The following is a 20,491-nucleotide window of genomic DNA, read 5'->3' on the forward strand; positions in this document are numbered from 1 at the left end:
ACGTTAACAGGGAGTCATAAAACCGAAATAAGAGCTAGCCTGCGGTTAAATTTTAGCCGGAACTTTAGCCGGAGGTCATAAAACCGGCCGATTGGTACTATCTAGGTTTGGTTGTGGTACCAATCGTTGCCTAGACCACAAGACTTGCGTAGAGAAACCTGTGGGACACTGCTTGCTTTGGAGAGGCGGCCATGTTGGTATCAAAATTGTTTCTCTGCCTTGATGTCGAACTAGGGCATAATGGTGGACGTGACAACATACATTTATATTGTCATAATTTTAACAGAGGTAGTTTTCACTTCTTTACATTTGGCGCTGTATTAAAAATGAAATGAAAGCAAATAAAACAATTTATTTTACATCTAGGCTTGACTCCGTCCCCGCTACCTGATTACTGAATTAATGATTTAAGATGTGGAAATTTAGAATTTTAACTCCAGGGCAGGGTTCTTTGCCTCGTGGCTGCAGGCAAAGACGCGTCGAAAAAGGACTCCCCGGGCTGTTCAGGCCACCCAGGACACCGTAACGATTAAGGGAAAACACATAACTATAACTGAATTTATTCACACGACACATGGTACATGGCACCGTCATGTAACTGGCCGTATCATCATATACCTTTTAATCTCCGCACATGCAGCCCTCTTATGATGGCACTGCTTCATGGCTTGCGGACATCCTGGAAATGCCCCACCAGGGGTTTCAGGCTATTCTGAGACTAGCGGTAGGGAATATGATGGTGCGTGACGCATCGGGAGGCTGCGATTAAGGATACGCCGGACGGCGAAGCAAGTGAATGTCTATGACTAATAAATTAAAATACCTTTAAATTAACCTAGAGCAATTATGGAGTTACAAAACTACACGTGGCGGATACCTCCACACTTAGCACGCCCTTGGCATATGTAGGTAACACACGTGGCTGATAGCTGAAACTAATACTAGAATTATTACCGTAGGATAAAATCTGACATGGAATTAATCTGCCGAGCGAAGTAAATTTGATACATAAATACCGTTCAGGTTAGTTTGACATAGTTACCAGAGTTCCGTTGACGCCTTCTGCCTTCTGCCAAGGTGATGTTGAGGGTGTGGAGTTGCTTCTGGGCGTCAACTAGCAATAATAGCTACGTGCTAGTGCGTAGCCGAGACTCTTGACTCAGGGCGTGACGTCGCCAAGTGGCTGGCAGGCAGTAAGGGTCGTTCCGACAGAGTTACCCCCGGCTGTTTTAGCCACCAGGGACGCTATACTACGGGCGTTGTAAAAAATACGCGGGGCTCAATTCAAAGTGATTTATTGTCAGGCACGCTATACATGCGCTGCGTCGTGCATGACCCGCTTACTGGGAGCCGCGCTCTACAGGACACGTTTCTGATGGGTTGAAAACTCACGCAATTCCGGTAGAAACGGCAAGGGCGGAGGCCGAGAGGCTCCGCGGGCGACTCGCGTCTCGTCTCCTTGGAGGGCGGTGATTAACTGGCGATGGCTGTGACGTCCGCACGACTCCCCAGCCTCGCTCCCGCGAAAACGTGTCGTGTGCAAAAGTAATCCCGGGCCATGCACGCTGCCTGATCGCGCTAAGTCCAGAATTACAATTAATATTTAAACATAGTCATTACTTAATTAATATTGTTTTTTAGAGTGCTGAATGTTAATTTCAAAGTCCAGGTAATCAGGTCACCTAACGGTACCCCCGTGGTCGACTTTCGCGCGGGCGACAGTCGATTAGGCAGGGCAGCCTACGTTCGAGGCGTTGCACCACCCTGCACCCAAGTGCGTTCACGTCGCACACGCTCGGGGCGAGGCGGCGATGCGCCATAGCGGTCTGTGCGGATTTGAGGAGCACTAATGGTTGGCGTCACCGTCTTCGCTGTGGCGTAGCGGACACGAATGTTAGGCGCGGGCGCGGCAGTACCGGGGCACAGAAAATTCACACGCGGCCGCTATTGAATACTACATGCTTTTTTTGGCGCGAAGGTGAAGTCTCCACGTGCGCGGGGCTGCAGGCCCTGATGAGTGCTTGACTGCGACTGACTCCACTCCCTGGCAACCCGGCCAGGGAGGGCTCAACTTCCCGCGGAAAGTTACGGAGCGCGGGAAGATGGTGATGGCCAGCGTTGTAACAAAAAAGCACCTGGATCAACATGAAATAATTATTTAGAGATTTTAAAGACATAAAAAGTTTTAGTTTTTCCCCTTAATTACAATTGCATGTGCACTATGTACAATGTCGCATCGCCACACCTGGCCGTGCGCGTCGCACAACACAGCCTGGCCCGCGTGGGCGTGTTCGTTACACTCGTCCTAATCAGGTGTTAAGGACACTTAACGGCCTGTGCTCTCAGAGGGAGCACCGACGGGCGGCGTCAAGCTTTTTAAAAAATATTTGGAATATTGGAACCAGAAACTGGGGTTATTGCCTAGTGTTGCCCCATTATGCATTATTAGTTTATGTAACAGTAAAATATTAACGAAAATTTGTCTTTTTCCTTTTTGACATATCGCTTGATTCTTTTGGTGAAAACTCCAGTCACATTCGACGAAAATCACCTCTCTCAGAGAAAAATGTGTTTATGTGTGTTAAAAATGTTTGTTTCGGGCTGTGCAGAGTTTACAGAACATCTTGACTGTAGACCTTGGGGTTTGTTCCTTGGTATGCCTGTATGGGTAGTCCATTGTGCTCCAAAAGCTGCAAGAAAATTTTTTTAATTTAAATTAAATAAATTTCTTTCCCTCAATAATATATTTTTTTATTTGGTGAAAATGCCCGCTTCTTACGGCTAAACGTGAACTACATATTTTGAAAATCTTCTTGATCATTACGCGAAGACTTTGCTATTTTCTCGTTGTTGTAGTTTTTGGTGTTGTAGGGGCGGGGCCTCAACAATTTGATTTTATGAATGACACGCGTCACCATTTGACAGTTTTCTAATTACGCTTGTGACCTATGATATTTAATTTTTGTGTAGTGTGTAGTGCTCTCCACTATGAAGCTGTTAGAACTCTACCTTGAATTGGTTGAAAAAGAGTCACGCCGTGTTTCGTCAGCATGGAAAAATTGCCAAATAACTTTGTACGTGGCCAGTATCGTAGCCAGCTTCATAGCGTACATTTGTTTCACGAATGCACTGAACGGCTTCAACGGCAATTGTATGCTCTTTAGTGACGTGAGCTTTGTGTCGGGACCACTAAATTGCAGCCAGCCTGAGGTGAACCCGTTTGACGCGGCGCGTACAGAATGGGGCGACATCGGCGTGTGCATGTTTGTGCAATACGTGCCCGTGTTCTCGGTGATCTTCTCCTTCCCTTGGGCCGTGCTGTTCACGATGTGCGGCACGGGCGGCAAGACCGCTAAGGGGTAAGTGGGTCATGTGCCATTACACAGTTTCTAGAAATACGTCACGGTCAAAGTAGCAGAAATGCAGAGCAGCTTCACATGTCAGACTCGTAGTTAGATATACAAAAGAGGTTTGACAGTGTGTCATATGGGATTAGAGTGAGAAGGGTGAACAGGTTGTAAATTGGGGTTGATCAAGGCAGGTGTACTTATTTTAAGTTTGGTAACTTGCAGATCTACACAGGTGAAATTACAGTTGGGAGAAAATCTATCAAGCTGTCAAACTGTATCTGAATTTACAGGGATGTGTCCGTAGCACACAGATCCCTACATTCCTTAGGAATGTAAAGCACACATTTCTAAGGGATAGATGGTATTGAATACTTTTACCGCTAACACCTTCTTTTATCAGTTGGTAATACTAATGTGCACGCAGCCATCTTGGGTCATGATATCTACAAAGATTCAGCAAAATTTAAATAACTAAGGATCATTGGTAAATACAATTACAACAATTTTAATTTTGTATGTATGTTATGGCTGTTAATGATCAAAATAAAAATTCTGCTATCAATCCCAAAATATGGTAATTGTTCTGTATCATGTATTTAAGTTTATCCCTTGATCCTAAGAGCATGATCTTGTGGTAGATGATGTTTGCTGATTAAATTTAGTACATTGAAAGATCCTGCACATAAAACTTGTCATAAAACAATGAAATATGATAATAAGTTGAATAAAATTATATTTTGTATTCAACTTAGGATCATTATTTATTTTTTAATCACATTTTTTGCTATGTGCCGGATCTTTTGACGTACAAAATTAAAACAGAAAGCATCATGTACCACAGGATAAAAATGTACATGTTCGTTCCAACAAGATCAAGGGATGAACTTGGATACGTGATATGGAAATTGTACCCAAAATATTAAATATACATACTTACAACCCTATAAGTTTTTCACCAATATAGCCTGAATATTATTTTCAATATTTATATTTATATATTTTTTTTCTTTATTTGAGTTACAAATTAAACTATTTAGGTTTGCAACAAATTTTGTCTCAAAACTCTGAAACAACAATATACGTACAAACAACATGCTACAGTATTCTGAAGCTAGTGGACATAGGGACACATCTATGGACACGAGTGTCGCAGTCCTAGAGTGGACACATTTAGGAATGAATTCTCCCTTGTGAGAATCTGGAAGCACCGCAAAGATGATTGCATCCACTACGATGCACTTTAAATTTCAATTTTCTGATTCATGACTGTTTTGTTACAACATAGATCTATGGATCAATACTTAGTAAATACATTTATTAAAAATTGTAAAGTAGGGAGTCTTGTTTTAATTCATTTAAAGAATGTGTTTTTTAACTTTTAAAAATAAGATTTTATTCTATTTTGTTCAAGTGAATTTACCATCATGAAATTTTTATGGATAGTAAAAAATTATATATTTACCGTTTTACTTAATGTGATCTTTATGCGTAATATTTTGACATATCACAATAGGAAAAAAATAAGGGGGAAAAAATTTAAACATATCACTGTGTACTGACATTTATTGGGAGGGGTTAAATATTAAAAAACAGAATAAACATACCCAACAAAAATAATAACAAATTTTACATACTGAATACTTATTTTTGTGCACTGTTTGTGATTTATTTTCACAAAAATTTTTTTGTGAAACAAAGTTAAAAAGTTATGTTTAAAATAAATTTATTTATTTTTTAGTGAAATATAAACAAGAATGAGGTAGCATAAGAACTGCAAATCTTAACAACTGCTGCCTGCCGTGCTGAGAATTTTTCACGATTAAAGGTGGAATGTATTTGAAAGACATATGAGCCCACATATAAATGATGGCCATGCTGCTACCTTTGAACCATTATAACAATATTAATGCCTAGTACTGCTAATGTAACAAATAGAATATGCTTCAATAAAAGATTATCCATGCAAAATAAAAGTTAACACACCTTATAGTCCGGTCAATCTAGACCAAAAAATGAGAGTGAAGGTACATAAAATCCCAACAAGCTGAAAATCAGTACAATTGTTCAAAACATAATTTTAAATAATATTTAAAAGTTCCCCATCATTCCCGTGCATGGAAAATTTTTTATTCAAGGTCACAGGTCAAGAAAATGAGTTTTTCACAATTTTCAGAAAAATGGTAAGTTTTATCATAAAAGTACCTTAGACAAAAAATGTAGATCATAAAATTATCTATAAAAAATGTATCAATACTTTTTTTCATACGAGCCACCGTTTCTGAGATAACGATTCAAAAATTTATAAAAGTTGTTATCGTCATAATATACATGAGTACGCCACGTATATACATCTCTAGAGTTGTTATATATTATATATTATAATATATATTACATATAAACTATTTTTTTTTTAAACCAGGAAAAGCTCAACATAAATCAGATATATATTCATCAAAAAAAAAATCTACTTTTGTAAAGTGTCAAAATCATGTACTATTTTTACACGCAATAACTGGCTGTGATATGACATCTGCATTTTACAGGAGGGGTAAAACAGCAGTTTTCAAAATGTTTGAAAAACACAATTTAGTTCAATGTGCTGAAATTTTTAAAAAGAGTAATTCAACTCAACAAGAAGTTATCACCAACGGCATCCGCTTTCTTCTTTTTATGTACGGAGCTCCTAAAAAAACTACCTGTTTAGATAAGCATCAATATGCATGTTTCGTTAAAAATACTAAAAATAAAAAACAAGTTCAATTAGCTTGTCTTCCTCCAACCTCAGTTGCTGCTCATCAACATCTTTTTCGGGTATATTACTAAGTTCAAGTGTGGCTTGGTTATCAGCTAGACCCTACAGACTGGGGTTGGAAGTTGGTCAACAATATATTGGAGGCAGTTCAAACTTTACTCCCACCTGCGCCGGAAAAACTGCTGAACACAATTTTTTGCAACTGCAAAAAGGGATGCAGTGCTAAATGTAGTTGCAAAAAAGTCGGACTGTTTTGTTCTCTGGCATGCACAAATTGTCAAGGCCGGTCGTGCTCTAATGTTGAATCACAAACAATGGAGGATTCGTTTGATTCCGACGAAGTGCCATGCGATACATCGCTATTGACGCAATTTACTTGCATCCAAAATTAAGATGAAGAAGAAGCAGGAGAAGAAGAAGAAGATCAAGAAGAATAACAAGAAGAATTTGAAACTTACGAATCAGGCGAATGAACTTCACCACTTTTTTTTTTATTTACATCGCTTTTATCTTTTCCAATCATTGAAAAAAAAATTCAGTTATTTTGCAATAGTTTCACATTAAACAGGATCACAACTGACCTGTGGAGTAGGCCTACTGGGGAAACCACGTTAAAAAAAAACGCGCTAAGTATACTACCTCATAGGTGGCGTGGAAACGTGTGCATATTATGACGATAACAAATTTTATAACTTTTTGAATCGTTATATCTCAGAAACGGTGGCTTGTAGGAAAAAATGTATTGATAAATTTTTTATAGATAATTTTATGATCTACAATTTTTGTCAAAGGTACTTTATAATAAAACTTACCATTTTGCTGAAAATCGTGAAAAACTCATTTTCTTGACCTTTGACCTTGAATAAAAAATTTTCCATACACGGGGATGATGGGGAACTTTTAAATATTATTTATAATTATGTTTTGAACAATTTTACTGATTTTCAGCTTGTTGGGATTTTATGCACCTTCGAATGTCTAAATTGACCGGACTATTATATCACAAGTAACTGTATATAGTAATACAGTATACGTTACTTTAACAAAAGATGGCAATAACATTACAATAGGCCATTGGTAATTAGGGTAGAGGGAGCACATTTCAACAAATTTTATTGTATAATTTTTTTAAATTAAACATTTTATTTTTTATCTTGGTAATTGGCATCATTAGTTTTAATAGTATGTTGAGCAGCTTGTTAATTTTTACTGCAGTCTCTAATCTCAACTATGAGGTTATATTTTATATTTTATGAACTGCCTACCTTTGTTGAATTGTACCCCTACCATGGGGCACATTTCAACAGGTGGTGGGGTACCTTTCAACAAATAAATATTTGTTTTTACTTTCAAATCAATAAAACATTTATTGGAATAAGTCAAATAAGCTAATATATGTATAACAATACGTATACAAATGCAACAAAATAAAAATTTTTAATATAATTAATAGATATGGTTAAATCATCTTATTCACTTAACATTTATGTTTTACATTATTTTATTGAATTTCACTACCTTCACTATCACAAGATTCATCATCGAAACATTTTCTTGCAGGCTTGTGTTTTCCAGTTTTGATTATTTTCTCTAATTATATATTCTTCGTGCCTAATTTTGACTTCTTTTCTAACCTTTTCATTGTTTCCTCTTCAACTATGTTTTTTTCCGGTAAGTATTGATGACTTCTTTTTCTTTCTTCCTCCAATTTTTCTTCTTGGTTCTGCTTTTGGAAAAGGCCAAACATCTTCAGGTGTCAGAATTCCTTCAGGTTTACTTGTGTTTCTTTCATTGTTTTGATTTTTCTGGTGTGAAGTTTGAAACAGCAGAATCGTCTTAAGACGAGACACTTGCCAAGTACATGTTGCTTTAAAAGCTGCTGTGATGTTTTAGGAGTAAATGAAGCAATATATGCTGTGTTCGTCAAAGCAGCTAGGTTATGAATGGTTACAGTTTTGCCAGGATTTGATAACCGCCAATCATTTTCTACAATTTTCAGTTTTGATTTAAATGGTTCATTTAGTTATAATGTAAATATACAGTTAATCCATTATTGTTTAACCCTAATTTTGATATTTTATTATAATTTTGAGTTGGAGTACTGAGAAAACAAAAGATATAAGTATTAACATTACATACACATTCCTAATATTTTAATGATAGTTAACTTATTTTAGGCATAGCATTTGACTCAGCCATTTTATTATGGGCCTAGACATATTGAACTCTACAAAAAGGCTGAAATAGTCCTATGTTATTGCTTAAATGAACCATATACATGTAATGGGGTACATTTCAACAATGTGGAAATCTACCCCCAGCAGTTTGTTGATATCTGCCCCATGGGCAATCATTGAAATTATAGTAATGTTACTACTTTTAGAAACTGTTTTTAAATATTTTCATATTATTTTTAGATGCAGAATTTCTTATTTAATTAGGTAAATAAATCCTACTTACATCTATCAAAGTATAGACTAAAATGCAGCGCTGAAAACAATAATCACTTTTTACTTTGCAACACATAAAACAGTGTTTACTGAATCACAAAGCACTTATGAAAAGAAATGGAGGGAAATCCATTGCTAGCTGTTGTTCTGTTGTGGAACTTGATTAGTTTCCCATTAACCAATCAAAACAAGGCTCCATTGGTAAAAAATTCAAGCTGTTGAAAGGTGCCCCATGTTGAAATGTGCCCCCCTCTCCCCTACTGGTAACTGCCATCTATCGGCGGTAGTATAACTTGACAGTTACCAAATGTATATGATCCTTCACCGTGAGTGGTTTTAGTGTTTCTTTAGGGGTGGTTCATCATTGTGTCAGTAGTTTCTCCTTTTTTGGGCTTGGAGCAATATGGTGTCTGCTTCCTTTCCATAGAAGTGTTGATTGAGGCTATTTGAATTAGGGACTTGTTAGGTGTTGTTTTTTCTTGAACAGCTGAATGTTCATACAAGAAGAGGGATGCAATGATCACAAATAATTCCTGATGTTTGTTAAACTACAATCATTCATGCAATAAGGGTCCAGAGGAATTGATAGAGAAAGTGCAGAGGCAGACGTTGTAGCTGGTCAGCCAGGGCATTGAGGGTCACAAGGCAAACGAGTGTCCACTTGCTTAGCTAGCTGAATGTTTACATTTTTTTGGTGCAGGAATTCTTGTGTGACAGTTGATGTTTTGTATGACTAAAAATAATTTTTGGGTGTCTATTCAGAAATTATTTAGCGACTTAGATTTACTTTACCATATTTAATATTAGCTTGTTTTCTTCATGGCAAATTTAATTTTGTAGAAATGAACTAGCAGGGTCATGGCCCAATTAGCACCTTTTCGTTATATGTTTGAACTTTAGCATGAAGGTATATAAGATCCTGGAGCACTGACTATAGAGGAGCCAGTTCTTCTTTGGGGTGACCCACTATAAAAACTGTAGTGCCGTGTTTCTCACCACACATAGAGATGGAAGGTGATTTTTCTACCACTGTGGCTTTGTTCATTCAAAAATTCAAGTTTATGTACCATTTTTTAGATTCCCTTGTTAAGTAATGCAGCCCAGATTATTGTTGCATTGTGTTCCAGTGGTGTTGAGAGAAGTTGATCTCATCTGTGTTTGTTTTGGGACAGGGCTCTTTAAGGGGGGGCTGGCTGTTGCAGCTTGCCGCAGCCGTGGAGGATCGTGTACCCGGCCTTGGTGTTTAACATCGTGTTCTTCTTCATCGCCATGGCCTCCGCTGTGATGCTGGACAAGGGCTATGACACTTTCTGCCACTCGTTCACCAGCAACATGAATGAAACAAGGTTAGGCATCTCACCACTATGAATACATATTGTCCTGCTTAGTAACTACAGCGAGAAAAAGTGATTATTCCTGTGTTTCCTTTCAGCTGTAGAGATGTTGACAAGTACTGCTTCAGCTCTCAGCACGTTCTGAGAATAACTTACGCAGAGGTGAGTAAACCATTCAGGGTGTAGAGCTCTCATTAAACTTGTTTCTAAATCATTAGGAAGTTCTGAACCCTTCTGCATAGACTTAGGAACAAAATCGAACAAGATGTGAACAGTAGCATGAAAGTGGGAAAGTGTGCAGAAGACGTGGAAGATAGGCCTGTGTCGCACGTGAAAAAATATGTTGGCAATCAGGGGGTTTGCCTTGTCCTGCTCTGATCTGGGGGACTTGCTCATTCAGTGTCATTTCCACAAAAGCTTGTAGAATCTTCCATTAATTTGTGACTAAAAAAGAAAAATATATATATTTATTTAAAGCTGTTAAGCATAAATACGTAGTCCATACAATATTAAACTTAGTTTTCTTTTCACTGTTGCAAAAACTATTTACCAGTGAAATATGGCAGAGTGCCTCAGGAGTCTGGACATTCCCCTGTGTTCTGTCTCATTCCTCCACTTATGCTACTCTCTCCCATCGACAAGCAGCAGTCCCCAATAGCGTATTCTTCCGGAGGGCGCACAGCATTAAAACACTGAAAGCTTAAAAAGTTAATGTTTTTAGGCAATGATGCCATATCCCGTCGGCAGGTGAAGAACCTGGATGGAAACTGTAGCCCAGTGGCTTCCTCTAGTGAAGTGTTTGCTGCTCGTCACATGCTAGGGTAAGAAGCATGCATCACTTATCAAGAGAGGCTGATTCAAGCTAGCCAGTGATACAGAAAGGAAGATGCCAAACTCAAGGGTGGGGCCATCCCATTAGCAAGGGGTGTACTGCGTGATGCAATACGGCCAAGACACCCCCCTTCTCCCTCGCACATCAAGCCAAGCCAGACAGTTTTGTTATTGGTGGTGTACAGGCACACACTGCTTGTTGGCAAGGATGTCCAGCAAAGTTAGGGAGATTGGGTTCTTACTTTTTTTTGAGTAGGTTGAGTAATTACAAAAATCATCCAATTTTAACGTTTAATCTCTTAGGTAAGTAGTGTCCATTCATTTCTTAAAAATCTAAAATTGTGAGCTCAGACACATCTTAAAAAAATGTATCAGTTTAGATTTATTTTCTTCTGAAAATTAAAAAAAAACTGTTAATGTCAGTTTTAGCATGAAATTAAATAAGTTATTACAATTCAGATCGGCCCATCTAAAAGATGACTTGACTTTAATATTCATAAAAACACTCTTCAAAAATAAACTCTGTAAATGTCCATAGATGTTTTGAAATTTAAAATTACCTTTGAATTTTGTTAGATTATTTTCATTAATGAAATAGATCAGAATGTTAATATAGATTTATTTTTAGTTCACAGAAAAACAAAGTACAGTCAGCCATTACATGATGCACTAAAGTTTCGCGCAATTTCCATAGCAACCACATAAATTAATATTTTTAATGCTCAAAAAATGTTCATTTAAGTTAATTTTGAAGATGCTGAAAATTTTCTGAATACTCATTAAATCTCATCTCACAAATAAGTTGCACTGTCACTTGATGTCAACAGAACAGTCAAGGAAAATTGTCCCCTTGGGATGGTGACTATAAAAAATCTATTAAAGTCCCATTGTGGGTTGATCGCTGAGGAATTTGGTCGTGAGAAATTCTAGTTGTTAGTTCCGAAAAGGTTTATTGGACGCAACTCAGACCACAGTCATTAGTCACTTTAAACAATCTTGGTGTGAGCCACTGCCAAATGCAATCTACTTAATCCACGTTGAGCGGAGAACTAATGAAGCGACGCAACTATGTCCAACCTACCCAGGGGAAAGGTAGCTGCCTGATTCCATCAGCCAATCACCACACAGTTTCTTCGTAGAAGGACACAATACTACACAAATTACATTATTATTTTATCTAGGCATTTCTGTAAAGAACCCATACAGTTACAAAGTCTTTTCTAATTGGCTGTGATAGAATTCTGATAAATCTAAGCTAACACCAGGTAATTTTCATAAGAATACATACAGAAAGCACCAGAATGTCTCTGTAACCGATAAACTGCCTGTCTGTGCAAGAGCATCGCACATCTGTCTTTACTTTACCATGATACTACCTGGTATTCTAGAAACACAATAAAAGCTTCTAAATGGATGCAAAATAAAACTATAGGCTTAAAATCCACATCAACGTAAATAAAATACTGAAAAATATATTTACATGAATAGCAACTTAGCAAACAAAGTGAAAACCAGTAAGAACAAAGTTGAATTAGTTTTTCTAAATAAAATTAACTAAATATCAGTAATTATTACAAAAATATTAACGATAATAAAAAAACCACAAAACTCGGTCACCATGGCCTTGAACTTATATAATCAGCTGATTCATTTGAATTACTAAAAACTCAATATTTATTCTTGTCAGAAATACTAATAAAAGCTGGGAAGGGCAGGATCCTGCAATTCTATAAGGCCTTAAAAAAAAAACAACTAATGGTCTATCATCATTTATACTTTGTCGATTATTAAACCAAGTTAGCACTGGTATAGAAAACAGGTGCCTTATCTACGGGCTAGTCTTGAGACTGTAATTTATTTAATTTCAAACTAGGGCGTAAAAATGTCATTCCTCTCTCTGTATGTTATAGAAACTAAAAAAAAATGGTATTTGAAAACGTTACTTTGAAGTTAAACTTGTGTAAGTTTGATTGGTTGGTGTAAGGAACAGCAACTCCGAGAGAGCGGAGCGTCATTCCATCACCGCGCTGTGTGCCCGACTGTCGGCAGGCAGCTTCCTGGTGCTCGATGGTCGTGTGGCTGCTGGCGGCTCTGCTGCTGGTGCTGCGCTGCATCTTCGTTGCCGACTTCGACGTGATCAAAGTGACCATCCAGACTCCGGAGCCGGACCACGACTGGAGCAGCTCCCGGGAGCGGGACGACTGGACCAACCCACGGGAGTCGGACCACGAGCAAGACACGCAGCAGGTGTGAATACTTCACACTGGATGATTAATGAATTAGGGTAAAGTCTCGAGACATCTAGGTTGTTAGAGATGTTGAAGGTAGAAATGTGAGTGGGAAAATTTTCCAAGGAAAATTTTTGATCATGACAAATTTTATGTGTTATACAATAATTCATTTTCTGCAGATTGCTAAGTACTTTTTAAACAACAATTTTCGGTTGGTGGAGGATAGCAAGGATCCTGCCCAACTCTAAAATGTTAAATGAGCTACTAGGTGGTAAAGAAAGACAAAAGTGTGTGTCTTATTTGGTTCTGTTTGTATAAGAAAATGTTTATAAAATTCATTTGTTTGTTTCTGTGAAAGTTTAATTCGTAGGAAAATTTTCCCAAAAATAATTTTCCTGAAAACTAAAATCTCTGTTTAAGGGGAAATGATATTAGAGTGGAACATTGAAGAACGAATGGATGGGGGAGACTGGAATACCTTGAGAAAACTCACTGCCTCACTGCTACCTTCTGCCAAGTTTTCCACTTGCCAAATATACGGGTCTGCTGGGATTGGAACTCTTGACTGCCAAGTGATCTGACCACTCCGCCACTTCAGGTTGAACACTTATAAAATAAACTGTGCAAATATCCCTGCCTCCAGCTTCTAAATTACCTGGTGTTTGCACTTTGTGGCCGTGATCACAGAGGCTCCATGCCAGTGTGGGGAGAGTTGTGGGTTCAATCCCAACCTCTTGTGTGACTCAGTTTTTGAACACAGAGTCGGTACATTGATAGTCTGGAGTTAACCATGATCTCAGATGCCCTGTCGACTAAGCCTATGTACATCTAAAACCTGCATGTGCCTTCAACTTGTATTCCTTAATTTATTGTAGAATTGTTTTTATTGAACTCTGTGCTCTAGTTTACTGAATGTGAGTGAAAAGCAAACAACTTTTCTTGTTTCTGAGAGACAATACTTATAAAATTACTTGTGCTGAGGAGGATAACCAATGTCTTTTAAATTAGGCCACAGTTTTTTAAATTACATTTTAAAATGAGAGAAAGTAGTATAAATACATTATTGTATTTCCTGAAGATACTGCTGAAACTGCATGCAATATTACACCTAATAGAAGTGTTGGTATTTAAGATTTTAAATTTGTGTGTGAATGAAAAAAATGTGCTCTTTATGAAACTAATATGATGTTGCAATTTATATTTGTTTACCAATTGTATGTAAAATTAAAAGTAGAATTCAACAGTAACTTTTGTAGGCATCTGTTAAAAACAGTTTCTAAGAATTCAATCTGTGGTACTTTTAACGCAGAGCTGCAAGGAGTGAGCTGGCAGCCACTTGACTCCATGCACAGCAGAAAATGAACATGAACTGAGTTTGGCCTGTTCATCTCCCATCGCCATATTGCAACCACTACAAACAAGTAAGGCTGCCAAGAAATGAATGATCAAATGAACGATCAAATGAACAAATGAATGGATGAATGAAGTAGGGGTAACATCTCATTGACAAGCAACAATAATGTGTTTTCTTTTCGAGGGGGGGCTTCAATTGGAATTCAAACCAAGGTAGTGATTACTGTTTTAACATAATGGGAGAACAATAAGCATAGAACTCTGAGTACTTGGCAGAATTTGGATTTAACCTTACAATCCTTTTCCTTTAAGTACGTGTCATTTTCTCACATTTATCTCGAGTGCTCCTATTTCAGATAACGGTGAGCGACTCGTCGAGTAAGGAAACAATCAACCAGGAGGTTGACCTGTAACAGTTCTGCAGGAAAGGCAACACCTACCTCCCAAGTCTCGACAAAAGCTGAACCTCGCTTGCTATCCCTCCTACGTTACTCCGCTTGCCGCTTTGCACGATGTTGGTGCCGGAAATCTAACGCTTGTGGTCTGCAGGATAATCACTCCCAAAGAAGTTGTGGAGGTTTTTTTATGTATAGTTTTCTGAAACATTGACTTTTTATAGCTTTACATTAACAAACGTACAAAGTCTTTCGACGTATTTGCTTTCATTAGGAGTATGATTTTTGATACTTGTTTTAATCAAGCTGCAAAGTGATATTTTAATAGACACTCTTAAAAACAATTTGCTACATTGGTTTGATGATTGTGTCTTTGAGATATTTCGTGAACTCCTCGAAAAAGTTTTGTTTGATTTATGTTTAATAATGATTATGAATTGTGGGTAGCAGTACAGTTACTGGCCTTAGCCATCACATCATGTGATAGAATGGGTCTGCATTTAGCAAACATTAAGCAATGCAGTAACCATGGAAAAACACAAAACATGCTGCTAAATGTAGACTGTAAACTGAGTGAGAAAAGAGCCATTTTTAAATATTAAGAATTGTATGTGCTAGCAAAAGATATTGCAATTTGATAGAGCATATTAATGCTATTTTAGTAATTTCTATAGAGTAGTTTGATGGCAAGAAATCAGGCCTGTGTAGTGTCTCAGAGAGTTGTTTCCAGTTGTGATTTCCACTTTAAATTTAACCTATTAAGCCTTAAAAATTAACTAAAGTATGCCACAAGTAACAAAAAGTTTGCTACTTGTTATGCAACATACATATTTTGTAACCAGATGTTTTATTCAGTATTTTAAGGTTCACAGTAATTTTTTTTTTTTGCTTTAAGCTGTGACTTCATGGTTGATTCTCTTGTGCTAAAGTCCTTCTAAGTGATATTGGAAATAATAGTGGCTGCTTGTTTAAAATATGTCTGATGTACGTGCATGTTATGTCAGCTCATTTTGAAAATATACAATTTCAAAAATGTATCTGCCAGGGCAAAATAAGGAATTTTGATTGCACTATGGGGAGTAAATTTAAGTTGAAGTAGATTTTCATGGAAATTACTAACTTTGTTAGGTGAAATGTGCCTTTAAATCACGTACTGTTCACCCAAAACTTAACTGTGTGTTGGCCTATTAAAACACGTTTTGTATTTATACTTCCTGAATTTCTTGATTAGTAAACACATGCTAGTAAATGTTAGAAAAAAATGTGATAGTATAACCTTTGTGTACACTATTTGTTAGACACACCTTAATTAGTGCTCATGCTCCTCGAAATTTGCTCTCTAATGGTATGAGGACTACTCAACAATGTGTTAAACTATGTAGTATAGATAGCTTGGTTTTGCTCAAATTGATTCATGCTGGTGCTCATGTAGTGATAATGCAAACATTATATCCACAGCTAGCTGTAGACTTAAGTCTGTACACAACCAAGATGATGTACCTTATAAACACCTTGCCTTTTAATTGGTTTTATATTTTAAGGCTTTTTCAGTAACATTTGTATGTATTTAAAAATGACATATTACTTTTATAGTATTTTATTTAATAAGCACTGTTGTATTACTGTAACAGATCTCAGAATATTATGCAATTTGTCTTTAGACTAGCTATTATTATTTTTTTAAGTTTAGAGTTTGTTGTTTTACACTTCCTTAATAGTATAAATTCCTTTCTGTTTAGTGTAGAAATTAAAATGCAATTTACTTTTAAGTTTTAAACTGTAGAGTTTGTGAACTGACTATAATTAGTGATAGTGAATATAGATTATAGATTTATGCATAGTGTGTGCACAAGTTTAGCTGATACATGTAACATTTTAAGAAAATAATTTAATACTTCCACATTCCTGTTTATAGTCTACAGTAAGACACATTTATTCAAAATGCTTGGGGGTATAATTTTGGACATGTAATATGCTTTTTTGCATCTCACAGTCCAGTTAACTTGAGAATGTTAATATGCAACCACATACAGTAGAATCCCGCTGATGCGACCCCTCACGGTTTCCCGAAAAACGGACTTATAAACGGAATGGTCGCAATAGAGAATTCGGGCCTATTTTAACCCCCCCCCCTCCCCCAATATATACAAATACATAAAAAAAAACTCACGCTAAATGAATTCACGTCACGCGAGTTCGGCTATGCTAGCCGGCTGGTTGTTATTTTCGTTCAAAACGTGGCGAAGGAACTTGTGTGGATCAGGTAGAAAACATTTGTCTATAAACGAAAGATATAAGAACAATGCTATCCTGAAATGCTGTAACATTTTTTTGGAGTAGATAATCACAGCGACAGACTGACAGGATGTGCTCCCTCCCTTGCGGTCAGCGATGTTGATTTTGACAGCTCAAGCAATTATCTTTTCCACGTCCCTTCGCAGCGTAAAAAGAAAAAAAAAAGAAGAAAAAACACGTTGGAAGGACCGACGAGTTTCTTAAGCTCTCGCAGAAGCTACCACAGCGGCTTTTGGCGGGTAAGATAACATAACAGCTGAGACGGCTTTTCGTGCGATAGTGGACGCACCGAGCTTGGCTAGACACTGCCGCGTGGACGGTCTAGAGGGGTGGTATATATTTTTAGCCATCTTTTGTATGCCTGCCTGCTTAGAGTAAAGCTCCCGCCAAGATAAAAGTGAACACATAGCACCCAACAAAGTTTAACACTTGTTTTTCAGCCAATTTTACTCAAATTTTTGACTTTCTCTGCTTAAATTTTCCACGGTTCCTCAAAAAACGGTCGTATAAACGGAATGGACGCATCAGAGGGGGGTCGCATCGGCGGGATTCTACTGTACCTTGAATTTCTATCAGTGGTAACTAACTGAATAAAATTTTTAATTAACTCAATTGAATGACGAAACTATGCATTTTTTAATGCATAAATAAAAATATGTGACTAGGCAACTAGAATAAGTTCACTTAGCAGATACTCTTGGTTGTTATATTAATCTCTGCTTGCAAAGTAAACTTATATAATGTGTAAATTTACTGTGTTTGTTAGGGAAAGTTTACAAAACAGCACACGCACATTTTCCACGGGCTCCCCTAAATCACTCAGCCGGCAACGACACTCCGCAGTAAAAAAGAAATTGACAGCCGCCTGAATTCTGGACAGTGAGCTTTGTCTCATTTTAGAGCTTCGGTGTGTTAGCATTAATAATTTTCAGCAGGAAAATGCCTGTGAATTAAAATAGTTTTGTTTTAATGCTACAGCAATTCAAAACAATAAACTGAGTGGGAAAAAAGTGTCATAAAACTACTCAGTTGTTGTTTAAAGTGGAGGGCATGTGTGACAGACAAGCCCATTTATTTGTCATGATTTTACACAAATTAATTTCAAGTAGTATCTTCCTGTCACACCAATACAATATATTAGATAAATTTCAGGTTTACCAATCACTTTGTTATATTGACATAATCTCTTGCAAGTATTCGTAATATTGACAGTGTGGGTTTGAGTTTCTCTAAAGTTATTTTTTACCCTCTCACATGATATTCAAGAAAGCCAGAATGTAAGAATTGTACTGGATTGGGGCGGGCTACCAAATGTTGAAGGAATGGCTGGCAGGAGCACTAATTGGGAGTGCAAGCATCGGTGGATAGGCCGGGACAACTCTGTAGGAGGGGGAGAGATGTATGCCGCACCCTCGGGGACCTCTGTTATTGTTAGGTACTGAAAAAAAAAATACTTGTGACATAGATTTTAGAAAATTTACAAATTCCAGGTTATAATATTGAGCACCATAAATTTGTGTTCCCAAATGTTCACCACTGATTACGAAATAAACATTCGTACTCTTGATGATGTGGAGTCGAGCAAACGCAATCAGTGAGGGGTCGAGGGGTGCAAGGTTGTGTTGATTGAAGGGAGGGAGTTGCTGTACCAGACGTGTAGTCGCTGGGCTGTCACCAAGTGACCGACCTACTGCCAGGTCGCTGTAGGCATTGTGCATTGTAAATTGAATTACCGTATTTACTCGTGTATAACGCGCCCTCGTGTATAGCGCGCACCACGATTTTTGCAACAAATTCCAAAGAAATTTTTTTTTTTTTTTCCCATAAATAAATTGTACTAACATTTTGTGGTACCTGTACGTGTGAAACAAATGATAATTTAAATTGATGTGTGGTGATGCGTCAGGAAAATACTTAAACTCTGCTGTGTAGACGGAAGATAATGAAGCGCTGTATCGTCACAACTGGTACATGGGCGGGAGGAAGGGAGGCAGGCAGGAATGTGACACGGAGGACTAGATGACTCACCGGTAGCAGCTGCGACATAGAGAAGGAAGTGGGAGGGGGGACTGGTGTCAACATTCTCTCTCTCTCTTTTATTTTACTAGCTGTAGAGGGGGAGGTCTAAAAATAAACAAGAGACCTGCGAGCTTGCGCGCGCACGTGTGTGTGTGTGTGAGAGAGAGAGAGAGAGAGAGAGAGAGACCAGGTTGTGTGCGTGTGTGTGTGTGAAAGAGAGGCCTTGTTGCTTGTGCGTATGTGTGGGGGGCTGGCCAGAAACGTCACCCGTCACCCGGCAATTAACGACTTCCACTCCTCCCCGCCTCATCTACTCACTTTTTTTTTCCGTGTATAGCGCGCATCCTTATTTTTTTCCTTTACTTGAGGGGAAAAAAGGGCGCGCTATACACGAGTATATACGGTATACTGACACACTAACAAACAAGCCAAACATAAAATAATTGTTTAAAAGAAAATTGTTTTAATATATAATTTTAAAAATTTTGAATTTAAGGTTTTATTTTTTAGAGTAAATAGAATTATCCGAGTTTGAATTAATGAGGTTTTATTTACTGTATGTACATCAGATTTCTGTGGGTAATTTTTAGTGCTTTTTTTTATATATATTTTTTTTATTTCTGTTGTAGTGCAGCTTGTAATCTAAGCTTGCTGTGTGTGAAAGTGTTAAATTATCTTCCCTCCATTTTTATTATTATTTTCTTGCCTGTATTTTTTTTCTTGTGGAAACTTGTATTTTTCCTGTGCTAGGGCACAGTTAATAATCTGATGTTCATCCAGTCAACACATCCTAACATTATGGTTCTTCAAGCAACTTTTATTGTTGTGTTTCAAATCATTTTAAAATTGCTCACGGTTTGCTCATCACTGTGACACAACACATATTTCTGCTCAAGACTTGATGTGATCACATCAATGGTTTGTGAATTGTGATTATATGTAAGATTTTGTGTGCTCAATTTACATTTCACTGCTCAATAAAGATTGTGTTGGAAAGTCTAAGGTGTTGTTTATTATAGTGAGTACGCAATTGTGTTGATTTTGTTACACATAGTAAGAACAGAGTAAACAGTAAACCCAAGCTCTGTTACCATTTTGTCACACTTCACTCTCTCTTGATGACTTGTGTATCTTCTAATTTCAAAAGGCAAAATAATGATTTTGTCTAGATATAAATACCTCTATGTTTATTTAACTTTTGATTACTTTCACATAGAATAATAAACTTGATAAATTGATTGACAAATATATTAAAATTATTAAATTATATTAACATGGAACTAAATTACAATATAAATAATGGGCCGGCCCTAAGTAGAATATTACCATTAATCATTGGACAAAATTAAAATCAATCAGAAACAATAAACAGGTTAAGTTCTTGCAATTCCAGTACGCTTAGGGCGATTAAGGTCCCGAAAAAAATTTTTTGGTGTTCCAATCTTTTCAACGTCGTGATTTAATGTTATTTTGAAGATATA

General features: G+C 37.3%; 1 protein-coding gene across 4 annotated transcripts; it reads left to right on the forward strand.

The window, feature by feature from the left end:
- The first annotated feature begins 2,644 nt into the window (after positions 1–2,644).
- On the forward strand, positions 2,645–20,012 carry LOC134530645 (transmembrane protein 179B). 4 transcript variants are annotated; one of them, XR_010074850.1, is made up of 6 exons: positions 2,645–3,359; positions 9,755–9,898; positions 9,985–10,048; positions 12,767–13,001; positions 14,258–14,369; positions 14,658–20,012. XR_010074850.1 is itself a non-coding variant. In XM_063365677.1 (5 exons), the coding sequence occupies exons 1-4, from the start codon at positions 2,989–2,991 to the stop codon at positions 12,968–12,970; spliced, it is 783 nt and encodes a 260-aa protein (XP_063221747.1). In that variant the 5' UTR covers positions 2,645–2,988; the 3' UTR covers positions 12,971–13,001; positions 14,658–20,012. The 4 variants fall into 4 exon arrangements, 2 of the variants coding, with proteins under 2 accessions (XP_063221747.1, XP_063221746.1); XR_010074849.1 differs by having other exon boundaries at positions 12,767–12,964; XM_063365677.1 differs by lacking the exon at positions 14,258–14,369.
- Positions 20,013–20,491: the final 479 nt, after the last annotated feature.

The sequence above is a fragment of the Bacillus rossius genome, chromosome 3, assembly GCF_032445375.1.
Source record: "Bacillus rossius redtenbacheri isolate Brsri chromosome 3, Brsri_v3, whole genome shotgun sequence".
Taxonomy (NCBI): Eukaryota; Metazoa; Arthropoda; class Insecta; order Phasmatodea; family Bacillidae; genus Bacillus; species Bacillus rossius.

Coding starts and splice junctions, on each gene's coding strand:
- LOC134530645 (XM_063365676.1), top strand. CDS start 2,989: ATGAAGCTGTTAGAACTCTACCTTGAATTGGTTGAAAAAGAGTCACGC. Junction 10,049..12,766: donor TGAGAATAACTTACGCAGAG/GTGAGTAAACCA, acceptor GACTGTCGGCAG/GCAGCTTCCTGGTGCTCGAT. Junction 12,965..14,657: donor ACGAGCAAGACACGCAGCAG/GTGTGAATACTT, acceptor CTCCTATTTCAG/ATAACGGTGAGCGACTCGTC.